We start from the raw sequence: 26497 nt of genomic DNA, 5'->3' as shown, positions 1-26497 counted from the left end.
AAATGTAATCCAAGTAGACAAGACTCATTACACATGACTCATTTTGTAATCATTTGGTTAATGCGCAAAAATACATAGACATGATGTAAAACAATGCATATGGGATTCGTGTATATCCGATTGAGAAATGTACCTGTCGATGAGATTGAGCATACAAGGAAGAGTAATAAGAGCAGATCAGCAAATGAAAACCTATTTACAAATCTGTCAAGTGCAGAACTAATAAAGCACAAATATCAAGTTGTAGACATGAGTAAATTTAGACAAAACGTTCAAGCCTTTTGTAATTGGCCTAATGGTAGGACAGCAATTATCAACAAAAAACAAAAAACAAAAAAAAAAAAAAGAGAGAAAAAGAGAAAAAAAAAGGTATAAAAACAGTCCATCCCTCCCATGTACCGTGTACCAGAAGTACTGATACCAAGAGGGTTTTGTGAACAAGGGTCGATATCCGAAAAAAAAAAAAGACAAAACATATGCTGGGTAGCGGAAGACAAAAGACAGTTGTTTCTTTTTTGGGTGTGGTCTGGTCGCCTGTGGCGGAGAACAACAGTGAGTATCACTGTAGACCACGGACACACAGGTTATAAAGATTGGGACATGAACCCTAACGCCAGATACTGTCACCTCCCGCAAAATCCAGTGTCATACTGCCCATTCTAGTGTCCTCAATCATTGGGCCCATGTGAATACCAAAATGCCCGTCGGTACAACAGCCATTACCGCTACTACTTTTGCGACTAAAAGGCTCTTTGCTTTTGTCTTTGAAGTTTCCGCCGTCGGACAGGAGAGGAAGTCCGGATGACATGCTTGATGCGGGCGAAAATGACTCAGTAGAGCCGAGACGAATGTTAAACTCTTCGGAAAATTCAATTGGTGTCGCTGGCGAATCTTTGCTGCCATCGCTTAAGCTACTAAGCATGCTTAGACGATTGTCTTCCAAAGTTTCTGAATGTTCCGAGGGAGAGCTTGCGACAGGGTACAAGACAGATGACGGAGAGAAGTACGTATTTCGAACGATAGGACTGTGTGTAGCCATGGAAAACGCGAGGCCTGTTTGTTTTTCAGCCTTGTAAGCCACAGATAGACGCGCAAAGGGATCCATAAATGTAGGCCTTTCCTGCTTTGTGGATTGAACAGAGGAACAATGGTATGACGGGAAGAGCGGATCGTCATGTTCTCTGCCAGGGCTGATTTCGGCTCGAGGATAAGTTTCAGGACGGGTCTCGCTTATGTTTTGCATGCTAGCATATGTGGCGTATTGAGCCCTCTCCGATCCAATGGCATCCTGAGCCGGCAATGAATGAAAAGGCGTAGGAGTGATGACGTCCTCCGAATGTCGTCGATGGTTGGATGACACTTGCGAAAAAACTGGAACAGACATTCGGCGATACCATCTTTGATCATACCCTGAAAGAGTTGCTTGCCATTGCATCTGTGCTCTGGTGAGTTGTGATGTGGCATTCTGCGCCTTGGCAAATGAAACAGCTTGTGTGGAAGACGATCCATCTCGTATCATTCGGTCTTCAACAAAATATCCAGCTTGGGTGGGCGCTATCACTGGAGAGGCAAGTCCGCGAACAGATAAATCATGCTGGGTGATTCGTAATTCGTGTATACCATGCGCAAACTATCTTCATCAGCTTTTGCCTCTCAAAACAGCAAAACACACACCTTGCACCCACTGTCATACTGACAATGTCCTGTCTTTTCGTATGCGACGCAAATCTCAGTCTTCCAAGCAGGCTTTCCAGCCCTTTCCCTCTCACCCATTCCTTCTTCCTCCAGATGTATCATGTGTTTCTGTGTGGCATGCCCGCCATGGTAGACCTCGCCTTGTCGGTTCGGACGAACGTCGCTCATAGGAGACACTATACCAGAGCAGAGCAAAGCAGTACGGTCGCCATACTCGACCGATAGCGGATGGTGCTGGTTGAACCTCGGTCCAACATTGCTCGGTACGTTGGGCGACCCAACACTTGCCTGTTCTTGTTGTCCAGTGTTCATAATCTTTTCAACCAAATGCACACTCGGTAACCTCGCATTACAGGGATTCTCAAACTGGCTCCACATGGCCTCTGGAATGCCATTCCCTGGCCTGCCATCCTCTGCGTTGCCTTTGGCCGTAAAGACGAGGTACACCGAATGTTGCAAATCGTCAAAACCTGCGTCATGAAAAATCGTCCCGAGTGCAGCCTTGGGATCCTCCTCCATGAGTTTCTCGAGGTGAGCCAAATACCCTGAGGCTTCGACCGCCTTGGGATTCACTCCCGGCGACGTGTACGCCGTCAGTGGATGAGGATATGCAGCATTGTACGCCTTTGGCAGTGGAACGTCTTGGTCCTTGAACGGAAGTGGATCCAACGTAAAAGGCCGGGTACCGGGCCGACCAAAAATGGTGGGCGGCGGTGGCCGCGACAAGACAGCGGCGGTCTGTGCAGCCGTCGCGACGCGAGTCAAGTCTGGCAAAGGATTCCGGACAGGTTTCCTGTCCGCCTTGAACGCGACTGATTTTCAAAATGGCGTCAGCCATTTTCTCGTTATACTACGCCGACTTACGTCCAACCGAATTTTCAAGAGAATTCGCTGACACCTGGGCAATGCGATCCAATGCACCATCGCCTACATAGCCTATCAGCAAAAACAACCCAACAACCCAACAAGACCCAGCTCCCGTCCCACACCCGCCACCACGCGACGTGTACGTACCGTTTCTACACCCAGACGCATCTTGCCCAGAACGAGGTCGCGAGTGTCCAGCTTGAGAGCATAGCCGGGAGCGGTGTCTTCTGGTCATCATCACTGGGACAGCACTGGAAGCCATCATGAGGTGATTAGAAAAGTGCGACACAATGGAATGGTAGTTTGTAATCAAGATACAATTCAAACGAAACGAAACAAAATAAAATAAAAAATCCCACCTCTCTCTATATATACCTCTCTACCGATTCCATGGGTGAAAAGGTATGCTCGATAGCGTGCCTGGCTTAGGGGTTAGCGTCCATCATTTTTCATCATATATACACAGTAGATGAAAAGACCCGAAAGGAGTGGTAGATGTGGGGGAGCGGCGTATGAGAATCATATAGCAGCATATGGAAACTATAGGCGGACAATGAAAGGATAGAGCTTATAGGAAGTACTGCCAAACTAGGACGACCATACAAAAGCAACAACCATCAGCTATTGTCTGTCCAACTTAATCAGCCATACCTTATGCTATCACGATTTCCTCCATTGGGCCATGATTAATCGCCCATATGGCTTTTGTTTGCTGGCGCAGCTTTCGGCGCTCGCCGCCCGTCGTGAACTGGGGTCTCGTCACCTCTCATCATCCATCCCATCAACCTTATTCAGTCCCCCCACTCACCACACAGGTGCTAGCAGCCATACTGATTCTCGCCTCATCTTTGCAGATTGGCAGCTAGCCGTGCCTATGCACGGACCGTGACTCACAGAGGGCTTACCGTTAATTACCTCCTTTTGTCCTATCTCATCACTGCGTCTTGTCGTTACGTAAATGTTTTGTCATGCTTGGCTGATTCGCTTCCAGCGTTCTCTGTCTTTCTGGCAATTCCTTGTCCGCAGAGTAAGAGACATACCATCGTGAGCTGCAGACTCACCCTCCTCTTACCCCATCATGCGTCGAAGGCAGCGGGATGGGACAACCCGTCCAAGTGATCGTTGGTAGGAACAAATAGGACCGATACCAATATTTCGGCTATGGGTTGGTCATAATGGAGAGCCGATACTGTGTCTTGTAAAAGCGATGAGGATTTCTAGCTAATGGGTGGAAGCAGTATTGTATCTTGCGCAGGCAAACACTATGGGCCAGATTTGTTACGTCGGTTCGGTTTCCCGAATTTCGCGAATAGACGGAAAACCGCAGATCAGTAAAGAACGGACTCTACCGAAAAATGGCTGTCCATCTTAATTATTATCCGTGTCTCAAGTTAGCAGCGCCCATCGTATACGTCTTTCGTGTTTCATCGATCCCTATCAACGGGGTTAATCGATCAGCGCCCATCATCCACCCGGTATGAAACATGAAACATGGCATGGTAACTCGATGCATGGGAAAAAAGAGCTTGTATTCGAAATCTGGAAAGGAGTGAGCTGCTAAATCACGTGACGTTATCAATGATCTGATAACCATCGGTACTATAACACGTCAGTCCTACGCCCAGTGACGCCAAACACCTACCTCAAATCTGAAATCGCTCTTTCTTCTCTGGCACCAGCTGTTCTCCCAGTCAAAGTAGTAGTATCCCCCTTGTTCATAATCTCCAGTGATAGCCTGAGGATTGTGTGCACGTTGAAACCATGTCAGGTACTGCTTGTGGAACCTCCAACTTTGCTTCTTCAGCTCTCTGGCAGCAAGCCATTGATGGTAGGTACCAGTCATGTAGTAAAAGATGTAAAACAGTTGGTCGAGATCGAGCCGGGCAAACAGTGCAGGCGAGGGGGAGGCAAGTAGAGGCAGAGGTGATTGGGGATAGTGGGACGGGGTCTTGATTGGGTTTTTGGGATGATAATACCTTGGTCTGCCACCCGTCAGTAAGAACTGCTTGGCGTACTATACGGTGACTTACGGCTCAGCATCAATTTGCTGAGGCACATTTGCAAAACTTCCTTCCAGTGCCAACTGAAGGTCGCCTCCGTCTTCTCCTCTCCTTTTGGCTATGGTGTCATATGTCAGCAATCAGTTTCTGGATATCACGACTCCTCCTCGCCCTCACCCCCGTTTTCCCCTCTGCGCCTTCTATAATTGTGTGTGGCGCCGGAAAGCACATCGACGCCATTCAACATGATAGTCTCCATGTTACTTACGCCCATGCCAGTCCGCATAGATACACCATCACCGACAGTAGAAACACTCATATCTTTGGACCAGTTCCATTTCTTTTGGCGCAATCGCTTGGGTATACCCCACCCCCTGGGATAATGGAAGACGCATCCCCAGCCCATTTTGCATACTAAACATTCATACTCACAAATCTCTTTTGCTACCTCAAAGCTTTGCATTAAATTGCCCATGACACCTGCCTCTTGTTGCTGCGGTTGTGGTTGTGACGGTTGTGACGGCTGTGACGGCTGTGGTGGTTGTGGCGGTTGTTGTTGCTGTATATACTGCTGTTGAGATGGTTGTTGAGCTTGAAGTGCAGGCGTCTGTGAATGCGCTAGAGATGCAGTAGTTGCGGCATTATCCGAAGGAGCAGAAATGCTTGGTGCATGCTCAGATTGGGCAGGCGCAGGCGTAGGAACAGGAGCCAGAGGTTGTTGTGGTTGTTGTGGTTGTTGCGTTTGAGGGCCTTGACTAGGCGTAGAATAGAGTCCTGGCGGTGGAGGCGGAAGGGAAGAAAGTTGAGGTTGAGGTTCTTGCTTCTCTTCTTTGGGACTTTCATGAATAGGCGCAGCAACATGACCCACAGGAACAGATGAAGAACCAGATACAGCCGCTGCAGCCGCTGCCGCATAGCGGATCGGAGGTAGAGATACAGGCTTGGCAGGGGTAGGTGCAGTAGAGGACTTCTCTCGCTCTTCTTTCTCTTTCTCTCGTTCTTCACGTTCACGTTCACGCTCCTTCTTCTCTTTTTCTTCTTTCTTTTTCTCCTCTTTTTCCTTTTCCTTTTTTTCCTTATCCATAGTCGTCTTTTTTAATGGTGTCTTCTTCGTTATTGGGCTACTTGGCTCTTCGGTTTCAGGCTGAGACGTATGTGAAGCAGAGCGACCCTTGGCCGGGGTTATCTTATCGGGAGCAGGGGTTTTGGCTGGAGTCTTTGCAATTGGCTCTGGAGAAGGAGAAAGAGGAGTTTGTTCAGCATGGTCATGTGTAAAGTCATGATAGTCTTCCTCAAGATCTTGAAGATTAAGTTCGTCGTAGATACCATTGTCAAAGTCAAAGTCTTCCTCCTATTCCATTGTTAGAATGTACAGTTTGATTATGGATGTCTCACCATGTTGGCCTCAACGAAATACTTGACATCTTCTTGGATATCTTCCACGTCTGAGACGCCTAATTGACCATTCTCCAACATTCTCTGTACAATTTCAAGTCTTCCGATATGCCACTCTCTTCTTTCGTTCAATTCTTCGAGCTCCTCCAGTCTCTCGCTGCTTTGCTTCTTTTTCTTTGTAGCTTGAAGCGTTTCTGCTTCAGCTTCAGTCTGCTCAATTTGACGCGAAAGCTCATCTGTGGTTGATCCAATCCAGTCTATGACGTCTCGCTTGGCTTTTTCTGCTGGATCAAGCCTAGACTGGGCAATGAGGCCTTCCTTGGAGAATGCCTTCATCTTTGTCTCTTTTTCTAAAGCTTTAAAACGCTCCATTTGCGTTTCAATCAACCGCCTGTTCTCTAACAACTGTGTTTTGTCCTTAATGTCGCCGTTTCCAAGCCATGCTTTGATTTGATCACGCATACGCTGGAGTTTCTTGATTTGCGTTTTGAGATCATTTTCCAGCTTATCTTTCTGTGTAGTGTTGGTGGCATGGTTGAGTTTATCAAAAGTGCCTTCGAAGACCTCTACGCCAGTGGCAACGGACTTGAGCGTCCTATCAATTTCCGCTATTACCACAAGGAAAGAAACAGAAAAGTATAAGTAAGAGAGGGTGGTTCATTCATTGCCACAGCAATACAAGCATTTCGTCAGTATCTGTAGCTACAAACACGCTCGATGAGGATCATTTTATGCTTACCCTGCAGCTTTCTCAGCGCCATAATGTTTCGCTGGGTCTGTTGTGATGAAAAGAGAAAGTAAAGGAGTTGTGGGACCCAATAAGTGATAGACCATGAATTAATTAGGCGCGCCTAGTCATCTTTTGCTATGGACGCGCCTATCTACCTATTTGATCACCCCGTTTACCTCCACCGCGCGTTTTGACGTTTTTATATATTTACGACGCGTCTTTTCGTCGTTGACTTTATAAATACTTGCCAAAATGGTTCGAAAGATGCGAGCGGCCATTGTCAAGGTATGTTTGGAATCGCTAGAGGCATTCTAACATTCTACCAGGTTTTTTCCACTAAGCACTCGCTTACACTGCCAGCCGCTGCATTGCATCATATTGAACAGGTACTTAATGAGGTGTGTAAAATATAGTGATAGTTGAAATACTTGTAAACATCAGCTGTAGAATGACATACCCGAAGAAGAATGGATTATTGGCTTAGAACTCTGGGCGAAAGAGTATCTCAAAGCGGAAGGTGAGTCACATCCGGCTTCTTCGTGCCCTGATGAGAGTTAGATTCATCCTCACTCGTCTCGCTTCCGGCGCTCAAAAAGGCATTTGAAAATCTCCAACTCGGTGTGCGCTTCTACCCATGGGTCGCTTTCGTGATATTGCCACTGATACGTATTTGTAAAGACCACAGAAGACTCTCAAATAGCAGACCCTTCTGAAGTCAATGTCGAGTCTCACTTTTCAGTTATTGATGCGTTCAAAATGCCTGCTATTCGCTTCGACTCGGTTCGTTCTGGGTTTGTCATGTAAGTGAAATCAATTCATGAGCCATACTTCTCTCACACAACTCAGAGCAAAAAACAAGCCTAGTCTCGCCGGCGATGCTGCCTCAAAATCTGCATTTCTTCGAGAGCGCTGGGCAATCATCAAAGACATCATCCTACGAAACGAAAACTTCACTCCCCCAGCTATTGGAGGCACCGATCGTTCAACTTATCTCAAGCTATCTTCAACTCGTCAACTCCTCGGCCGACCCAACCAACTATTCCTCCTCTTTGGCATCTTGTGTCGTTCGCCTGCTGGTGCTCTCTGTTTGGAAGATCCCGATGGAATGGTAGAGCTAGATATGGAAGATGCTGTTCCTGGGGAGGGCTTGTTTACCGAGGGATGCATGGTACTTATCGAAGGAGAATGGACTGTAGAGGAAAAAGTCAGAGTGTTGGCATTGGGACATCCACCAAGCGAAAAAAGAGAGGTTGCAAGATCTTTACATGGACATATCGATTTCCTTGGTGGAGGAGCCATATCCATCAAAGAAGAGGTCCGTCTATTGAAAAGACTTGATTATACCTGACCTCTTGATAGCAAAAGTATCTCCCAACAGTCCTCGCAAATACACAAGTATCTTTTGTTGTCCTCTCTGACATTTGGTTAGACCATCCCCGAGTCCTCTCTGCCCTTCAACAAATGTTTGAAGGATATGCCAATACAGCAGAATATCGACCAATGGTCTTTGTCCTCTGTGGCAACTTCTGTCAAGCAGGCTGGCAATGTGATGAAGGAATGGATCAGTATATTCGAGGGTTCAACGGACTGACGGAACTGTTGATTTCCATTCCATTATTACATTCAAGCCATTTCGTCTTTGTACCTGGTCCTGCCGATCCATGGTCTTCACCTGTTCTCCCTCGTCCTGCGATACCATCTGCTTTGGCTTCCCAACTCATTTCCAAAATACCAAACGCCCAATTCGTCAGTAATCCCTGTCGAATAAAGTATTTCGGTATGGAAATTGTGATTTGTAGGGAAAATTTAATGGGCAAGATGATCAGAAATTTGGTGGTCTGTAAAGAAGGCGATGGGGTGGATATGAAACGATACGTATGTATTTTTGGTTTGTATACTCAAGAGAGCAAGGCAGCTTAAACATGCTAGTTTGTTCAAACTATACTAGACCAAACACATTTGTCTCCCCTCCCACTAACGATACGCCCAACTCTATGGGAATTCGATCATGCTTTGCGACTTTATCCAATGCCATCCGCATTGGTTCTGGCAGACAAATATGAAAAGTATGAACTAACATACGAAGGTTGTCATGTGTTCAACCCTGGAAAGTTTGTAAGGGGAATAGGTGAAGATGGATGGGAATTTGAGTGGAGTATGTATTACCCTGCGACGGGGAAGAGCGAAAGAAGGCGAGTATTGTTTTTTCGAAGTTTACTGGATGTTGATTGCTGATTTAGTGGAGCAGTGTCTTAACATTAGAATGATGCTTGGAAGGTCAAGAGACGACATGGTTTTGGTTGTGGTGCATTAATTCAAACCTTGTTGTATAGTAATATGCATTTGCATTTCTTGTTCACTTGTATATTATATACTGTTTGTAGTCCAACTTCAGTACTAAGGTGATATCAGTACATTCAACAGTTCTTTTATACTTATTCACATGCACATGTAGGGAGATCAAGAAAAGTATCCCTTAGATTGACATAAGATGACATTCGTTGACAACACAACAACATATAAGAAATATGTCAAGACTCTCATCCAAGATAGCCTCCGGATGTTAGAAAGGCTATCTCAACACCCTGTTATGGTGCTTACAATGGACGAGACTACTCGATAATTCTCTCTGTCCCCGCTCCGTTTCTTTCCTTCCCATTACAATAGTTAAAGGGAGGAGAGAGCACTGCTAAACAGTGCATCGAGGTTGAAGAAAGAAGAAAGAATGTTGTTGTTTTGGATAATTTGTAGAAATGCAACAACCAGGAACGGCGGAGGAGACCGCACATTGATGGGATAAACTCTTCATAGTTGGAAGGGAAAGTGCGGAACCAGATTTCGCCACAAGTATTTCTTCCAAACTCGTGATTCAAAATGCCGTTAAAGACCGAATGGAACTCTCCCTGGCAGCAGTTTCTGGGTTTCATGCAAAATTCGACATCTCTTCTCTTTCTACGCATCAAGATTTGTACGTAAATAATATATCAAAAGAAAGAAGCTGACTAATTGCTTCGACCTACCCTTCTAACCGTCATTGTCCATTTTGTCCGTCTCGACATCGACTTGCTGTTGATCACCTTTATCGCTGGCATCGTTGCTGTCAATTGTAGAAAATGGTGAGTTGGACGATCCTCGGGTATAAAGGGAATAAAAGAGGAAACTATTATAAAGAGGGATTGGACAAGAAGGAGCGTCTTGAGAGAACCAGAAGAGGAGCAAGGCAACTGTCAAAGAAGAGGCAGACGGAGAATTTCTATAATGTAGCCTGAAAATAATGACTAACGAAACATTTCCAGGCTGAATTCACTTCTCAAGAGGAAGCTGCTGCCAAGAAGGCTTCTCGATCCTTTAGGAAGTACCAGTACCGGGGCGTCGAGCTCGACAACCTCCTTGACCTCTCTAACGAAGACTTTATCAACGTATGTCTCTGGCGACAATTTATTCTGGTCTCTTACTGATAACAATATCTCTTGCTCCTCTCCAATTCCCATACAATGCACTCTGCCAACAGCTTGTTCATGCCCGCGCCCGAAGGAGGTTCCAACGAGGTCTCAAGCGACGACCTCTCGGTCTCATCAAGAAGCTTCGAAAGGCCAAGACTGAGGCCGGTGCAAACGAGAAGCCTGCTATGGTGAAGACCCACTTGCGAGACATGATTATCGTTCCTGAAATGATTGGCTCTGTCGTTGGTGTCTACGTATGTCACATTATACTAAAGTCGAAGTCCGGATTTGGGTATTGATGAGATAGTAGAACGGTAAAACTTTCACAACTGTTGAAATTAAACCCGAGATGACTGGTCACTACCTCGGTGAATTCTCCATTACCTATAAGCCTGTCGGTCACTCTCGAGGTGCCAACATGAAGGACTCCCGATTGTATGTCATCTGGATAGCTGTGGGCTGTAAGGAAATGCTGATAACAATCGTAGCGTTCCTCTTAAATAAACGATCACAAGTCCAGATTAGGGTTGTAGGGTTAGCGGATGGTTTTGTATCGGTATGCAGATACAATGCCCATTTTTCCTGAGTTATCTCTTTGGCTCATTCGATGTTGACTTTGTAATTAACCAACCAAAACTCGCATCAAACATCACGTTAAAAACACAATATGACTCTGCAGAGATCTCTGCTCGTTTATCTATACTTGGGCACACTTCAAATTTGACTTTTATGAGGCAGAAGCGGACAGGGTGATGATTACTCATAAGAATTTTATCATATTAAACTTTCGCAAATTTACGCCAGTCACGTTTGAATTAACATCTTTCTTGTAGTAGCAAGGGGATTGGAGTCTGATTTCTATCTATTGGATAGTCTTTGTATTCAATGGTGAGGAAGATTGCATTCTCAACAACGGTTTCCTCTACAGCCTCAAACGTGTCGCTTGTATGTTTGAGCTTCCCCTCAATCAACTTGGAATTGAAGTTGATTTACAGCGATATGCTCGCCTTTGACAAGATACCTGTAGTAACCTTCGAGGGATAGTCCGTATCTGCTGGCAATGAGAATTTCAGTTTGAGATCTTCTTGCAACACCCGTATATTATCCATAGCCAATAAACACTAAAGAAATGCTTTCAAATCAACTCGTCAAATACCTCCAAAAACAATATCAGCTAGTCGTTGAGCTTAAGGGGAAAGAATCAAGGTTGTAATACAGAAGTGTTGAACTGAAATGCAGCATGGCTCTAGTCGCTACAATTTGTTAGGACTTTCCGGCAAAATAGAAGGTTATCCAAGATGCGCGAATAGAGCTCAGTCTCTTGTGAAACCGTTGCAGTGTGTTAACACTATGACAGCACTCCTTAGTCACCAGAAACCTCCTTCAAATATCAATTGAATGAGCTAAATTACACTACCTAATGTTACTTCTTACAAAACTTCCCTCAGACAGAGCCCGTTCTACGTCCACAGTAGAGCTTGAAGTTGCATAATAATCTTGTATGCAGCGACTGTTGATGCTTTCTTCTTAGTAGATCTTATGGCTGTCCCATGCCTTATTGAAAGTAAGCATAAAATTCATCGCACCCATATAATATCTACTCACCATTCTCTTCCAGTCTTATCTACAGCAACAACTCTGCAAAGCCACAGATCGGCTCCAGCTTGATCATACTCATAAGTCGGTACTCCGGCTCCTTTTGCTGCAAAGTACTCATTGAGCCTGCCAGAAGCACCTACTGCCAAAGCGTCCATTTCTGCGTCTTCTATATCCATCTTCTCAATGTTCTCTGCCTCTAATTTCTCCTGCTCTTCCTTCATATAGCCCAAGATCCACTCAGCAATTGGAGCAAATAGTGGCTCAAGCCAAGCCTCGAGGTGCATGATTCCATCACCGTGAGTTCTAGGCTTGCCGCCGTTGTTGCCCTCACTATGATCACCTATACGGTTTGCACGACTGTGAGCATATATAAAACCCTGGGCCAAAAGATCCCACCATGCTTGAGAAAAGAATAAAAAAGCCCTGCGATATAAGCTTCAAATATGTTGGCGGTTGTTTTCGTGCTAGTCTTTAAAACATGAGAGGCATTGACATTGGCGATGAGAAGGTCAGGCATGTGATAGCGTTTGGACAGCTGGGAAAGCGTTTCATTGCAAACGAGGAGCGACTTCATGACCTACAGCAGCTAGCAACTTTAGCTAGAAGCTACCTTCTAATGGGCTTTGCTCACGCACCGTTGCATTGCCAGGGTTCAACGTTGGATACATATTGTGCAAGAGGCAGGTAACAATGCATCCTAAAGATGAATTTGACTATCAGATACCCACTCTGACCTCTTTGCCAGCTATTAAGTACATCTTTTCATCAATCACTCACCAAGCAGCGCATCCCCAACATGTTCCAGTTTCTCATTATCTAAATGAATGTCTTCTCTCTCAAACAAAGCATGCTGCTTGGGTACTGCCAAATAGCTTGAATGGGTAAAGACTTGCTTTCGAAGGTCAACGTCACGTATTTCTGGCAGAGGAGGTAGGTGGATATTGGGAAGCTCGTCTAGTATTACAATACGGCTGGCAAGATCTGAAGGTTTCCCCATCACGCTGCATATATTGATCCTGCAAGACGTAAAGAGGCAAAGGTGAGATAAAGTTATATATATAGACGTGGTGGGTAGAAGATTACATGTAAAAGATCAAGATTTACAACAGGAGTTGCTTTTAATTCGCAAAGTGACATCCACCGGTGGAGGCAGCAATAATGTCATTTTCAGATGATTTTTAGGCCGTCAAAGTATTTCTCAAGATGAAAAATTGCGCTTCTGATATCAAAAGTGTTACACAATGCAATGAGGACGACCATCTGGCCGTTTGCTGTCATTTTCAGCAATTAAATTGGTCAAAAGAGAGCGCCTGCCCAGTTTGCCATAATACCAAGACATTATGCCATGAGTTACCTCTACAAAATTACAAAGACGAGATTGTCGGGAAAGGAAATCCTCCCCTTATTTACATTCTTTATACTGTTATCTGTATCACCAGAATGAACACCTGCGAGTGAGCATTAGCAAACCACTCTTGGAGCTGAAAGTCATTGTTTTGTTACCCACCATCCTAAAAACGCCACACAGAGATTTTCTGTCTTTGTCGCCTCTACAACAAGCTTCTCTACTTGGACTTTGACATCAAGTACAACGTCTGGCTTGAAGTCCCGCCCTGTCAGCTTCCTTCGCACTCGATCGATGACTTGTAAGCCTTTATCATTCTTCACTTCCGTATTCTCAGCGTCTAGACAGGGCATAAGTATTAAACAAGATTCCACTTGACAACACCAACCGTTCAAAATCTCTGTCTCGTTCGCCTTGTTCTTTCTCTGTTTTCCATATGCAGCAGGATCGTCCAAGTCCTTCACCTCTCCCACACCACCCGGTCTCTTGTCCGTTGCTGTTAGACGCCAGGCAAAGAGGGGGTCGTACACGAAGGCTTCGAGAACCGCCATAAGAGATTCTCGGTTATCACGAAGAACTTCCATGGAGACTTCACAACTTCTCGAAAAGTTACCAGTAATACCACAAACTTCCATAGCATGGATGAGCATTCTGGTAAGACGAAAAGGGACCTTTTCGGGATATTTTTCTCGTAATTGAGCGACTTCGAAACAATCACCCTTGTTGCAAACATTAAATTAACGACCCCTTATCAAATTACTAGCAACTTACAAAGTCAATATGCACAATTTTGCCGGATTTCTGGTCAAGCAGCAAGTTTGAAGGATGTCGATCACCCAGACCCAAGATATAACCAACCATTGAATTCAGACCAAGACTTCGGGTGTAGGTCGTTCTTCTTTCAAGCCATATATCAGAGTTACGAGACTTAAGCCACAAAATGCGATATAGGTCTTGACCAGTTGTGTTATCTAAAGCATACTGAAAGATTTCCACTTTGTGTAGAAGAGGAAGAGACTCGTAACTGTCATCAGACATCTACAAAGGTGTCAGTAATCAGCTACATTAGTCTCATGATAAAAGCTTACCTGTAACATAAGCTTATGTTCAATATCTACTAGAATCTTTCTCTGATCTCGATACTGTTTGATCAACACATGCATAGTATCACTGTGAGACACCCAACCCAGTAGACCAGCACTGGGAGATAAGGGAGTGACAGAATATCGCTGGATACTAAGATGTCGCTTGGCACATTCATGGTCAGCGTTGAGGAGAGTGTTGACGAGACCAAAGAGTTGCATGACTCGCTCATCCTGTCGCAAATCTTCGTGACCTATTCCCCTAGTTAGCAAGATCTTTTCAAATATTTGGGCAAGTACCCACCCTTAAGACAGTACGTATACTCTTTCCCATCCATACCTCGCAAACTGAATTGTCTTGGCTTCTGTTTGGATGCGATAACTTTGGATGTTGGCACAACACTTTTGATGCCAATGACTGGTTTGCCGCTCTGGTATGTCCCAGGAACAGCAATGTCGAGGTCCCTTACAGCCATCAACTTGGGTGAGACATACTGTAACTCTATGACATTCAAAAGCTTGAGCTGTTTACCCAAACGCTGGAAGACAGAATAGTAAACATCCCAAGCTTGCTGTATCTCGGTGCCATCCTGAGAGATGCGGTAACGCTTGAGATGCTCCTTGGCAATACGAAGATCATGTCCAAATGATTGAATAAATGAAGTCTCACGTAAAGTCTGAGGACCTGCCTCAACCAAGTCGTGCAAAGGCTCAAGGACAGACAACATTCCTGGAATATCGTGATCTCCAAAGTAATGTTTTGATGCTTCTTCTAAACCATCATACCACATTTCATGCCACAAGATTGCAGCTCGGATCAATTCGGTACTGACCAGCTCAGCTTGGTCAACGATTTTCTGAGAATGTTCGCGCATCTTGCGAGTGATGTTTTGAGCAACCGTTCGACGGGCAGCGACCATCGATTTAGAAGCGACCGTCAGAGGATAGATAAGAGCTTGTGGATGGGCCTTTCCAATATCCTGCAAAAGTTGGACAAGAAGTTGCTGGATTGATTGACGAGGGGTTTGAATACGAGCAATAATTTGAGGGATGACCTCAAGCCAAACATCGATGTTTACTGTAGGTAATCCTTGGCTGACAGCTGCTGTCACGCCGCTTGAATATCCATATGTGAACCAAAGAGTCAACAACCTCAATGTATCCTGAAGTGAATTACCAGGAGATAAAGAGATAGATTTCAAAAAACCTTCAACAGCAGGTATGATATAAGTTGTGAAATGAACTGCAGAGAGGCCTTGTTGAGAGACTTCAAGCTGTGTTATGACTTCAAAGTTGGCAAGAGCCCAGGTGTGCCAAGCTTGATACCAATCAGGATCAAGCTCAGTAGCAAGAGAGTAGTCGTGAAGTATACCAGAAGGATCGGAAGATGCTTGATTTTCTCGGATCGATGCTTGCCACTGACCCAGCTCGACATGGCACTGAGCAAGAAGTTTGGTATAGGAACCATAAAGCTTTTGGTCTGGCAGCATGAGTTGACCGTTTGCATCTCTTGCCCCAATTCCAACATCTTGAGTAAGTTGGTCAGTAAAGTCTCGAAGGTGTTGTAGGGTCTCGTATCGTTCTTCGCGACTACCATTCTGCAGATTTTTCGCCCATGCCATGCGCAGATAGGCGAAAATGATAGGTGGAGGCGCACGGCCTCTAGTTTGCATATCCTGAAATGATCAGCCTTCATGTTAGCGAAGAAAATGTGTTACGTACATCATCCATTGAAGGGTATGGGAATCCAACGAGAGATGTTAACGTTTTCTCAGCAAGATTGAGCCTGTCTGATGTCCTACATAAATCCGCGAATTCTATCCAAGTGTCCATATCCTCATTAGGCTTCAGAACTAAAGATCGCACTTGTAAGATACGCTGCCAAACTTCGACGTCGCGCTGACATCCAGCCAATCTGAGAGAAATTAGATCTAATCGTCTTTAAATTAAAAATGCAGATCTCACCGTTTCTTCCAGGTCTGTCGTTGCATCTCTTGTCGGGCTGGGTCATCAGCATGATCCTTGTATGAGATGATTTCCTCTAATTCAGCTAGCATTTGGATCCTCACAACGGTACTGCAAACCTATAAGCTTGAATTATTGTGAATGCAAGATGACTCACTCATAAGCTCGACCATAGCTGTCTCCGGTCAAAGTTGTTAACTCTGGATCCAGCCTCTCCCTTGCCTTTGCAATTTGTTTCGACGCGGTACTGAACTGGTTCCTATGAACGGCCAGGATAGCCTTAAAAAATGCCCTGTCTGCGCCATCGCCTTTCATAGCCGCAATGTAATCGTCCATCAAGTCCCATTGCTTCAAAGACCAACTTGCTGCCGCTGCACGAGGCGAGAGTAATTTTTTCTCCTCCGCTGACCTCTTTGCCCATCGAGCTTGTACAAAGTCAGACAATTGCTCCCATTCGCCCATGGCATGAAGGCAAGCTACTTTGCCTTCAGTGATGTCCCACTCATGGAATTTGGAATCAGGATCCGCGTCTCGCTGATTCCAAACTTGAAGAGCTTCCTCCCATCTGCCAAGTTTCTCATACCACTCAACTTCTGTTGTCATACCCATATGGGTTTGAGCCCACTCAAGCGTGCCCCAAGCAGCATCACTCTGTTGAAGCTTTTGGTTGACATCAATGAGATCTTCAATAACGTCTTTGGAAGGATCCAAGAAGAATTCTTGCTCTTTGTAATGCAAAGCAACGGCAAGTGCCTGGTAATTAGCTGCCTAAAAGGACCTGTGAGTTGATCTATGAATGGCAATATATGGAAAATTACATACGACGCTTCCAAGAACACGGCTCTCAATTGCGACTTCCTTTTCATCGTGTTCTAAAAATTGAGTGGCACCCAAGATAATGTTAACAACATCACCAGGAACATCATCCTTTTTGATCGCTCTATCGAGATTCTGCCAAAGATCCTCCTTATTCCTCCGTTAGTTAATCACACCATGTTTGTAAACAAATCGTGACTAACCTGATAACTCTCAAACAGTTCCTGCCAACAGGAATAGAAGGCTACATTGAAAAGCTCTTTGGTAAACGCTACACTGCTCAATGCTAGACTTCTTGCAGCTCGTATGGCCTGACTAGGACTTTCTCTCATCATCTCATGCCCTAATCCAATTATCCACGATATCCACTCGGTCCTGCTAGAAGTACTCATTAAATGCGAACAATCCCATGCAAGTTTCAAAGCCTGTTGGTTGACCTTGAGTGGTAATTGTTCCGGAGCAGCAGGTTCAACCGTGGAGTCTGTCGCGTAACGCTCAACAGGCCCTAGGTTAGGCGGAAGACGCTCGCGGTTGAGGAGCTTAGTGACAAGGGATTCATAGGCAGGATGAGAAATTTTGTTCTCTACCAATGCCTACTTCTAATCAGCACATCTCCTTCTCCAACAGACTTTGAGGAGCTGCACTTACTTTGTTAACCATAGGGATGAAAATGGCATAATCCGGTCCAAACTGCAAAACGAGTACGCAAAGAGTTTCCATAGCAGTTTGCCTCAATTCATCTGAGCTATTTCCTAATGCTCTTACTAAAGGATGAATGATCTGACTTGCATGATCGGAAAAGTTGACTTTCCTGCACAACTGACCGGTGGTGCGCAAAGCAGCAATACGAAGAGTATCGGGAGCAGCAGGATTCTCGAAAGATCGAACAATAACAGGCAGGACCAAATGAAGGTAATCTTCAATAGAAGTCCCAAAAACGTAAAATGCTTTAAGGATTTGTAAAAGAGTGTTAAGCCGTAGTTCTGGCAGATTCTTAGCCGACAAATCTCCATCGAATGATCTTAGGATCTGTTGCAATAGCTTTGGTAGGTACGCTTTGAATTCGCCTTCAACAGCTTTAGCGACAGCCTCAACAAGGGAAATAATTGTTATTTGAAGCGTGGAATTAGGATTCCAGAACTCATGAATAAGGCCAAAAACATCGTTGAGATAGCTTCGGATGTGAAGTCTGACGATGGTTATAAACTGCGCAAGCTGTTTGAGGTAGAGCTCAGTACGAGAGGAATGAGCAATTCTAATGACGTTGAGAAACGCAGGTACAATCTAATGAGGTTAATCACCAACTATATTGGACCGAAGAATCAGGAGCTTACTTGAGGGAGGAAATTGACGCATCTCAATCTTTGTGTTCTAAAAATCATCATGATAGCTTCTACTGCTTGATAATGATCCTTATACGTCGAATCATGCAGGACGTTGACGAGAGAATGAATGACAACAGTTTGAAAGAACTCGTCATTGACAGAAGAGTTGTGGTTATTGAGCAGCACAATATCGTTGACTCTTGAGGTAGGTCCTTCCTCAATTGGAACATCCACTTCTCCCAATAATGTCTTGACATTGTCAGCTGGAATCTGCGGTGACATAACTCAAGCACACCTTATGTTTAAAAGGATCCAAAGCACCTAGCATACCAATTGTCCTGATTGTTTCTTGTCTCACATGAAGATTAGTCTCACTCCTCAGAAACCTAAACAACACCCCCATCAACTGTGGATAATCCACATAAGGTTGGATCACATTTCCAGTGTTACTGGCTATCTGACCCAATGTCTTGAGGGCAGTGTCTCTTTTCGTAGAAGATGACTGGTCATTGAGCATATCAACTACAAGAGTAAGAATAGGTTCAATGGAGGGCACAAGTTCAGCTCCTGCCACTCGGGCGAGCTCGCCTATGCATACTGTACAATTGGCTTGTACGCCAATTGAAGATTCAGGAGAAGAGGCGGTGCGGAGAAGGACCGAAAGAATGGTTGCAGCATAAGACTTGACAAGACCTGCGGCTGCTGTGATGAGCAAACACAGAAGTTTGGCGCTCTCCTCCTTTTGCCGCCTATAGAACGTCAACAAAAGTCTTGGAGGTCTAACAGAGAACACTTACGCATTAGTAGAGTATTCTAACTCCGTTACAATGTTAATAAGACTTTTTCTCAAGTGAGGCATAACGTAAGCAGGATTGTGATGAGCCAGTCTTCCAATTATTGCTATGGCTCTCTCTCTGTTCACAAATGACTCGTCATTCAACGCAATAAAAAGGCAGCGAATGTCTTCAGCTTGAGCGAGATGTCGGTCAAACTTTTCATCCAAAGCGCAGAGCACAGTATATCTTATCGAATGATCTATTTCACATCAATTTTGAACAAAACTAACAAGTTCCCAAACTCACTAGGATCAGTGATGGCGACGATCAAAAGCTTCTCCAATACATCACTGACAATCTCTACCGAATGGCTACTTGTTTGGTGACAAATCGGGTCATTAACATACAGTTGTGTTGAAGCGGCAATTGCTGCACTTCTGACTTCTGGCGAATCATGCTCCAAATAAGGCAAAGCCCCATCACGCACGAACTCATTCAACGTGTGGCCTGAAAAGTCAAACTCTCCCAGAACTTTCAAAGCAAGTACAAGCGTCTCTGGTGATTGACCGCCCGCACTGGTCTGCAAGAGGTTCATATCCCTCTGAACATTTCCTCTAGGTGCGGGTGCTCCCAAGGGTCTGTAAGACTGACCGGTCAGCACCAATGATAACGCGTCCAGTAATCTTTCTTGAATAGTCTTTAGTAATGGCGGAATATGACTTGCGAAAGAGCGAAGAGTAGAGCAGAGAGACTCTGTGAGACCCCATGGGAACATGAGGTCAAGAATTTCATGCATTTGACGTGTAACCATGGGGCCGACAGCGGTTGCTATCATTGCCAGACATTGAAAAATCGGGGGCTCATAAGGGGCGTTCTTTTTTCCTCGCATACGCAATTGTTCGCGTATGATCTTCATGATATCGTCAATGAAGGGCCTCATCTTGGATCCCAAGTGAACCGCCATATGACCAAGGGCAACATATGCTACTATTGATAAGTTTTGAAACGATTGACTCAGAGTAACTCACCAATATCTCGATCGGCTTGTCGATTTAAAGCCTGAAGTAAATATGTCATACTTTTATGCAAGTAATGAGCTTCAAAGTCGTCACTGTCGAACGTTGCCATGCTTGGGATGAGAGCAATGACTGCCTTTCTGATGGATGCTTCTTTAGAATCACGATATTTAAAAGTAAGCTCGCAAATGGAACGATAATAATCTGACATCGACAACTGTTGATTTTGAAGCATCGCATTGTAAGCAAGAAGGGAGCCGAGAATAACTTCGGTGGAGCCTGCTTTGAGAAGACCGACACGAGCTTCATCAAAAATCCGACGGTAAGTCTCGTTGGCAGGTCGATCGCCACGAGCCTTGACAATATCCAAACAAGTAGATAAAAGCATAGATGCTCTCTCCCTTACCACAGTTCTACCATCTCGCAGCGGAATCCAGATCTTATCCAGCACTTTTGAGATATACGGAAAGAACACTGCGGGCGCTGAGCGAGCAAAAGCTGTGAGTAACAATGTCGCACTGAATCTATTGACCTCTTGTCTTGTGTCATCCAGCATGGCCATCGCTTGTCCAATCTCTTTGCCAAGAAAAGTATCGGTATGTAGTGTGGGCGATTGACGGACCATTTCTTCCACTACCGCTGCCGCGGGAAACATTACAATGGAATCTGAACATGATGTTAGAGGTCTGAGATACTCGTACAGTCTCAGAACCTTTTGTTGAGCTCTATCAGGCGTATCGTCTTTTGTTAGCCTAAGCAGTTGAGCTACCAATATATTAGTGAGACATCTCCACAGCCTACAACAACGCACATATGGCGACGATGGCACCCAGCCTCTCCATCTGGTTATTACTCCTCGTAAACTCAAACGTCTTATGAAATGCTTCTGTCCAGATACCCTTAGAGCCATCGTGGCCTGGATACTCTTGAGTATAGGTAATGACATGTTCCTCTAGATTGATGCCGGCAGCTCTTCGAACTTCCTCTGACCGCGAAGCCAGTCGCTGGAAAATGTTATCGAGAGCGTCAGAATTGGCGGGCATCTTGCTTTTACGGGACCATGTGGATATTTACTGTTGAGATGACGGCTGGCAAGCGCAATCCAACTTTTTCAAAAAGAAAAACAAAGCTGGATGATTTATACAACTCTGGAAAATATGAGGTATACACGAGCCGAGAAACAATAAATATTACGTAATTTTACCTTAAAAATTCCATGTCACAATATTTTGATTTTTCTGTTTACAAACATTCCTCAAGCTTGAAAACTCTTCAATTATGGATTGTCAGCCACTCATGGGCCAACAAATACCAGCATCGCAACCAAAAAAATGACTTCCATGTCTACGGCAGACCAGCAGGTCTGGAAAAAGGTCCTCGCGGCCAAGAACAAGGTGCGACTTGTTCACTCTTTCTGATAAAATACTGACATTCACAGGCTATGAGCTTGCCGCAGATAGAGGCCAGCTTTCCAAGCATGAACAAAAAGGCTCTAAATGGCTCCATATCATCCCTAGTTAAGCTTGTATGTTAAAGTGTGGGTCAAGGTAAGAGTCTGCTAATATCGGACGTCATCTAGAGACTGTTGAGTCAAGGAAAAGGAAAAGGAGATGATAATGTTGTCATGTATCAGGCTCATACACCAGAAGAAGCCAAGCAGTGCGTGTTTAGGTTATTTGGTCTGTCCAGTATTGATATGTTGCACCAGGAAAGCTACTCTGACTCAAGAGCAAACGCTTGTTCTCTCCATTATTCGTGCAGCAGGTAATCATGGTATTGCCGGACATGCCATTTCACGGAAACTGGGTTCAGATACCCTGCCACTGACTATGCAACGCAAGGCTCTCAAGACACTAGAGAGTGAAGGTCACATCAAACAATTTAAACCTGTCAATGTACGTTTGTATAATCACCGGTGATTAGTGCTGATTGGCAGCAGGCCCCAACGACCCCTCATTATGTTATGGCTCATCTCAAGCTACCTGAAGAGCTATCTGGTGGTGTTTGGTTTGATGATAACAAAGAATATGACCAAGGTCTCGTTGAAACTATCTGTGCCGTTCTACTCAATCGCGTTCGTAATTGTGTATGTTTCTTTTTCTTGCTTGTGAGAAATATTGATACAAGATAGACATATGTGGAAGACAAAAAGCGATCGGAGCAAGACAAACTGTTGATTCCAAACGCTATCAACACTCACACCAAGTACTATCCTCTGCTAACTCCTCATGCCCTTCGACAGTATGTCAACAAACTCGGTGTCACATCGGCCACTCTATCTGTCAAAAATGTTATGGAATGTATGCGAGCACTAGAGCTGGATGGCCTGGTAGAAGCATTCAACCCCATCGGTGATGTAGCAGCTCCAGATTCGGATTCTGATGATGCAGACACGAAACGAGCAGTCAAGAAATTTAAAATAGAATCTGACGACAATTCAGATCGAGAAAGAGAAAAGGAAAAAGCTAAAATGAAGGTCAAAGAAAAACTGAAGATGAAGAAGCGGAGAGAGAAAGAGAAGGAGAAGGAACGTAGAGAAAAAGAACGCGAAAAGAAACGTAAAGAGAAAGAAAGGGAGAGAGAGAGACGAAGGAAGGAAAAGAAAAAAGCGCGTAAGAAGAAAGAAAAAGAAAAGGACAAGAGGAAGAAGATCGACTCTGATTTAGAAGACGATTCTGACGATATGCTTATTTCCATTGACGACGAGCCCGGCAAAAAGAAAAAACGATTACGATCGCTTTCCGTCTCATCTGTTTCTTCCATTTCTTCCTCTCCATCATCTTCATCTGGCTCGGAGACAGATTCGGATTCTTCCGTGTCATCCGTATCATCTTCCCAACTGGACGCTTCTACCGTCCCAATCAAACCTTCCGCCGCACTATCGTCTAATACAGTCACAACGCCCGCCCAACTTTTCCCTGGTGGTCTCTCAGGTGGCCTTCTAGACCTTTCAGATACTGCCGTTATCTACCGTGCCACCTCGCGCGTTTCTGTACCCTTCAGGCACACCCAAGTACCCTGCGGCAAGTGTCCAGTCTTTGCGTTTTGTGAACAAGATGGACCTGTTAATCCGAATGGATGTGAATATCTCTTCGAGTGGTTGAATGATGGACAAGGGGGATGGGATAAAGAAACGTTACAAAAGATGGGTCGGGGCTGAGCTGTCAATAAAGAATATTAGGGGCAGATATAGTCTTTGTGATCATTAACTATATTCAATGTTTGAACCATACTTGGCCACTTTATTTTCAATCAATTATGCTCGCGTTGACTGGGAAGAGGTAGATGAAATTCGCTCATATATGAGCCTCTAGATAATTTACATTAGCCAGGTTCTTGGTTTATCTAATATGCATGATTGCGTCACGTTGTTATGAGCTCTCTACTCAATGGCGAATACGAGTATCTATAAATTTACTCAACCATATTCTCATTCCGCAGATATATATCTCTGTCCTTGTGTCATCAAGCCAAAGACTTATCCCTTAACCATCTGCTAACCATCTTCAAAGCTCCTATAGGTTCATCATGCGGGACCATGTGACCCGCATTGGCAAACGCCACGTATGCAACGTTGCCCGCTGTCTTACCCTTTTTGCCGCCAGCAGATTTGGTGTATCCAATAGTCTTACCATTGGGTGCTGTGAAATTTTGAACAGAAGCAGAAAGGTACGAAGACAGATAGGACGTCTGAAGGTTATCAAGGACTGAAGCGCAACCAAGATAGTTTACGACTGCGTTTTCTTCAACTTCATTCGAGTATCGTTAGGGGAGGACGTACTCATATCGGCTTCACCAGCATAGATTAGGACTCTTATGCCATCTTCGATGAGCTCTGGCAACAGACCACCGGCATAGTGCAAACCATCGCCCTGAAGCAAGCTATAATTGTCAACTGACACATCTTGCCTAATGGCTGTGTAATGCTTACAAGTTTTGATTGATTTGCATATTACAGGATTTGAATGTGATGGAGGAAGGGGCACCAAGCTCCCTCTTTACTTCAGGTTTGTTGAGATAAGTCTCCATCCAGCCCATCTCTTTGTAGCACAAAGGTCCATCCTTCTCTGGAGATTTGTCGCATGATCTCCTCACGTCGTACATATTGCGTCCCTATCGCAGGCTTTTCAACGCATGTACTTCTAAACGACCTGAAAGCATGACTTACGAGATCTTGCAGTTGGCCATACATTGACCAGCAATACAAAGCGGCAGGCACACAGGTAAACCTAGAGTTGGTTCTATAGCACCCAGAGATGAGACTCTGACATCTTGAGGCTTTGGTTCGGAGAGCAGAGCATTCTTCATCTTGGGGATCATAGACAGCATAAGGGGAATCACAAGCCCAGCTAACAAGATATGAGTTGTTAATCTGGAGAACTAGAAGCAAAAGACATACTCGGGAACAGAGCCGAATTGATGGTAAGGGTCGGTGAGACCGTTACCAATCATGACCGATTTGAGATTGATCTTGGGCACAGAAGGAGTGGTAGCAACTTCAAGAGCGAGGTTATTCTTGTAAACCAGCTACAGCTGTGTGTTAACAACATGAAGACGTCGAATACAAAGATGTTTACGTTGGCAATATGAGGAATATAGGTGCCGGCATAAGATTCGCCAGCAACGTGAAAGTCGAGCGTCAAATATTCTCGGAACTGCCTTGTCATTAATCGAACAATGGGTTGGAAACATATCAACGCACCTTGGAGAGGAACAGGATGAGAAAACTATAAACGTCCTCGGCAGCAGCGGGAGAATTGTTGACTTCTCCCTCGTCAGCATAAGAGTATCCGACGCCAATGGGCTCTATCCAAGTCAGCTCAACTAAACGTCTTGTTGCATCAGCCTACCGCCACTCACGATCAAGATACAAGACATTTGCAACAGAGTTCCAAGAATGTTGATTAAGCGTAACGTTCTCGCCCTTGGCTCCAATGTTGCATCCGCCCAACTCGAAAAGCAGGCCAGTCGTAGATGAGCAACCGGGACCACCGTTCAACCACAACATCAACGGGTCTTCTTTGGGATTGGAACGGGACTCTTCAAACCAAAAAAAGAGGTGTCTGGTTTCCGAAACATCTAGATATCCAGACAGTTGCTTTACCGTGGGATCGCAAAGTTTGGGTTGAACAACACGAAGCCGATGATGGGGAAAAGCAGTGTGCGTGAGCGACAGATCTAAAAAGTCAACGGTGTGCTTGGGTAAGATAAGTAAACCGCCCTTACATTCAATGCCATCCCTATTGATCATTTCGGATTTTAGAGCGCCGTTCAAGTCATCTCCAGCCTCCTTCCATATATCCTCGGCAGAAGTTTTAATGTTGGACATGGCACCTGACAGCCATCCCTGGGCAGAGTTGAAAGCCTGGTTGGCAAGCTCAGAGGGATTACTGGCGAGGCGTAGATAGTTTGGGAGCGCAAAGGCTGGAGCGGCAGCCAAAGCCAATGTGGAAAAACGCATTTTTATGGAGATGAAGTTGAAAGAAGAGATGTAAATGAAGAAATCCAATTCAAGTGGTATGTTGTGACCGGCTAATCCACGTGACAGTTCCGGTAATAATAACAAAAAAGTTAATTAAAATATATTATTGTTCATTATCATTGTACAAGGACTACAATTAGATTAATTAATCTTTTGAAATAAAAAATGATAAAGATAGCCGAAATCAAAAAGCACAAAGCATTGAAAAGAAATACTGACGCTATGACCCTTTAGAGATAAGATATCGGCAAAACAGATTGTTGGCGAGTTGTCAAACAAACGTACCAACTTTATAAAAAATATCAATTCAAGCTGATTTTTCTTTTTCTCTTCCACCTTCTATCGCTATTCAACAACTTACGGCGGCTTCAATGGTGTCTTGGATGGAGATGTTTTCTGCCAAATCTACAATGTTGGAAAAACATTGGATTATGGCCAGTGATGGGCAAGAGGTGATGAAGAGTGTTGATGGGTAGCAACTAAGAGCGTCAAGCATGTCTATGCAGCAGCTCTGAAAGCTTTATCTGGTTCATCAGAATTTTACTACAGTCTCACCGCATCATTCTATGTGCATGTTGTTCCTACCTACAATAAGACTCTAGCGATATACAATCGCTTTGGTCTTGCTAACGATTCGAGTTTTGCCTCTTTTGTGCTACTCCTCGTCGTTTTGTTTTGCCCCATTACTAGACCATTGAGTTGGGTTTGTCTTTTGAGCATTGCTCATCAGAATACCGAGTGCTTGGCTCAACAAATTCTCGTCGTTATACTGAAGGCACACCCTGATGCGATAACGTATCACGAGGCGGGCAGGTTCGCTGATATCTCAAACGTACATTGCCGATTCCAAATCTGCAACAGATTCTGAAAAAAGGTTATAGTCGAATACCGATACACGAGACCTCTTTGTCTAGATCTTTATACAAGTAATCATACCTATCAATGGTATTATCCTAATAAC

At 44.6% G+C, this 26497-nt stretch overlaps 8 protein-coding genes across 8 annotated transcripts; 3 read left to right on the top strand and 5 right to left on the bottom strand.

Annotated features, from left to right (window-relative positions):
• Positions 1-607: 607 nt before the first annotated feature.
• Positions 608-2827, bottom strand: L203_106378 (uncharacterized protein; the record flags this gene model as incomplete). Its single annotated transcript, XM_066215730.1, has 4 exons — positions 608-1630; positions 1675-2507; positions 2560-2622; positions 2710-2827. 4 exons carry the CDS (start codon positions 2825-2827, stop codon positions 608-610), a joined length of 2037 nt encoding a protein of 678 aa, XP_066071827.1.
• A 1310-nt stretch (positions 2828-4137) lies between these two features.
• L203_106377 (uncharacterized protein) lies at positions 4138-6718 on the bottom strand (the record flags this gene model as incomplete). Its single annotated transcript, XM_066215729.1, has 6 exons — positions 4138-4161; positions 4205-4544; positions 4593-4680; positions 4995-5913; positions 5958-6565; positions 6697-6718. 6 exons carry the CDS (start codon positions 6716-6718, stop codon positions 4138-4140), a joined length of 2001 nt encoding a protein of 666 aa, XP_066071826.1.
• Positions 6719-7234: 516 nt separating this feature from the next.
• Positions 7235-8954, top strand: L203_106376 (DNA polymerase epsilon subunit B; the record flags this gene model as incomplete). The annotated part of the gene is made up of 7 exons (XM_066215728.1): positions 7235-7240; positions 7284-7307; positions 7366-7487; positions 7534-8002; positions 8047-8562; positions 8617-8879; positions 8936-8954. 7 exons carry the CDS (start codon positions 7235-7237, stop codon positions 8952-8954), a joined length of 1419 nt encoding a protein of 472 aa, XP_066071825.1.
• An 846-nt stretch (positions 8955-9800) lies between these two features.
• L203_106375 (ribosomal protein S19) lies at positions 9801-10634 on the top strand (the record flags this gene model as incomplete). Its single annotated transcript, XM_066215727.1, has 5 exons — positions 9801-9803; positions 9984-10106; positions 10199-10384; positions 10441-10565; positions 10619-10634. 5 exons carry the CDS (start codon positions 9801-9803, stop codon positions 10632-10634), a joined length of 453 nt encoding a protein of 150 aa, XP_066071824.1.
• Positions 10635-11590: 956 nt separating this feature from the next.
• L203_106374 (uncharacterized protein) lies at positions 11591-12726 on the bottom strand (the record flags this gene model as incomplete). Its single annotated transcript, XM_066215726.1, has 5 exons — positions 11591-11684; positions 11736-12069; positions 12126-12306; positions 12365-12426; positions 12507-12726. 5 exons carry the CDS (start codon positions 12724-12726, stop codon positions 11591-11593), a joined length of 891 nt encoding a protein of 296 aa, XP_066071823.1.
• Positions 12727-13161: 435 nt separating this feature from the next.
• L203_106373 (uncharacterized protein) lies at positions 13162-21097 on the bottom strand (the record flags this gene model as incomplete). Its single annotated transcript, XM_066215725.1, has 18 exons — positions 13162-13177; positions 13237-13414; positions 13463-13793; positions 13846-14112; positions 14163-14410; positions 14461-15832; positions 15879-16071; positions 16122-16232; positions 16279-16889; positions 16944-17087; positions 17141-17530; positions 17586-18221; positions 18272-18511; positions 18558-19011; positions 19060-19297; positions 19345-20022; positions 20067-20819; positions 20866-21097. The coding sequence occupies 18 exons, from the start codon at positions 21095-21097 to the stop codon at positions 13162-13164; spliced, it is 7092 nt and encodes a 2363-aa protein (XP_066071822.1).
• A 288-nt stretch (positions 21098-21385) lies between these two features.
• L203_106372 (uncharacterized protein) lies at positions 21386-23214 on the top strand (the record flags this gene model as incomplete). Its single annotated transcript, XM_066215724.1, has 6 exons — positions 21386-21448; positions 21493-21579; positions 21634-21713; positions 21763-21949; positions 21994-22140; positions 22186-23214. The coding sequence occupies 6 exons, from the start codon at positions 21386-21388 to the stop codon at positions 23212-23214; spliced, it is 1593 nt and encodes a 530-aa protein (XP_066071821.1).
• Positions 23215-23519: 305 nt separating this feature from the next.
• On the bottom strand, positions 23520-25515 carry L203_106371 (uncharacterized protein; the record flags this gene model as incomplete). The annotated part of the gene is made up of 9 exons (XM_066215723.1): positions 23520-23788; positions 23836-23936; positions 23986-24167; positions 24223-24403; positions 24454-24581; positions 24632-24709; positions 24757-24860; positions 24915-25232; positions 25281-25515. 9 exons carry the CDS (start codon positions 25513-25515, stop codon positions 23520-23522), a joined length of 1596 nt encoding a protein of 531 aa, XP_066071820.1.
• Between the last annotated feature and the right edge of the window lie 982 nt (positions 25516-26497).

Source organism: Cryptococcus depauperatus, chromosome 8 (assembly GCF_001720195.1).
Source record: "Cryptococcus depauperatus CBS 7841 chromosome 8, complete sequence".
In the NCBI taxonomy this organism is placed as follows: domain Eukaryota; kingdom Fungi; phylum Basidiomycota; class Tremellomycetes; order Tremellales; family Cryptococcaceae; genus Cryptococcus; species Cryptococcus depauperatus.
Note: the sequence above shows the minus strand (reverse complement) of the source record. Positions and strands in the feature narration are given on the sequence as shown.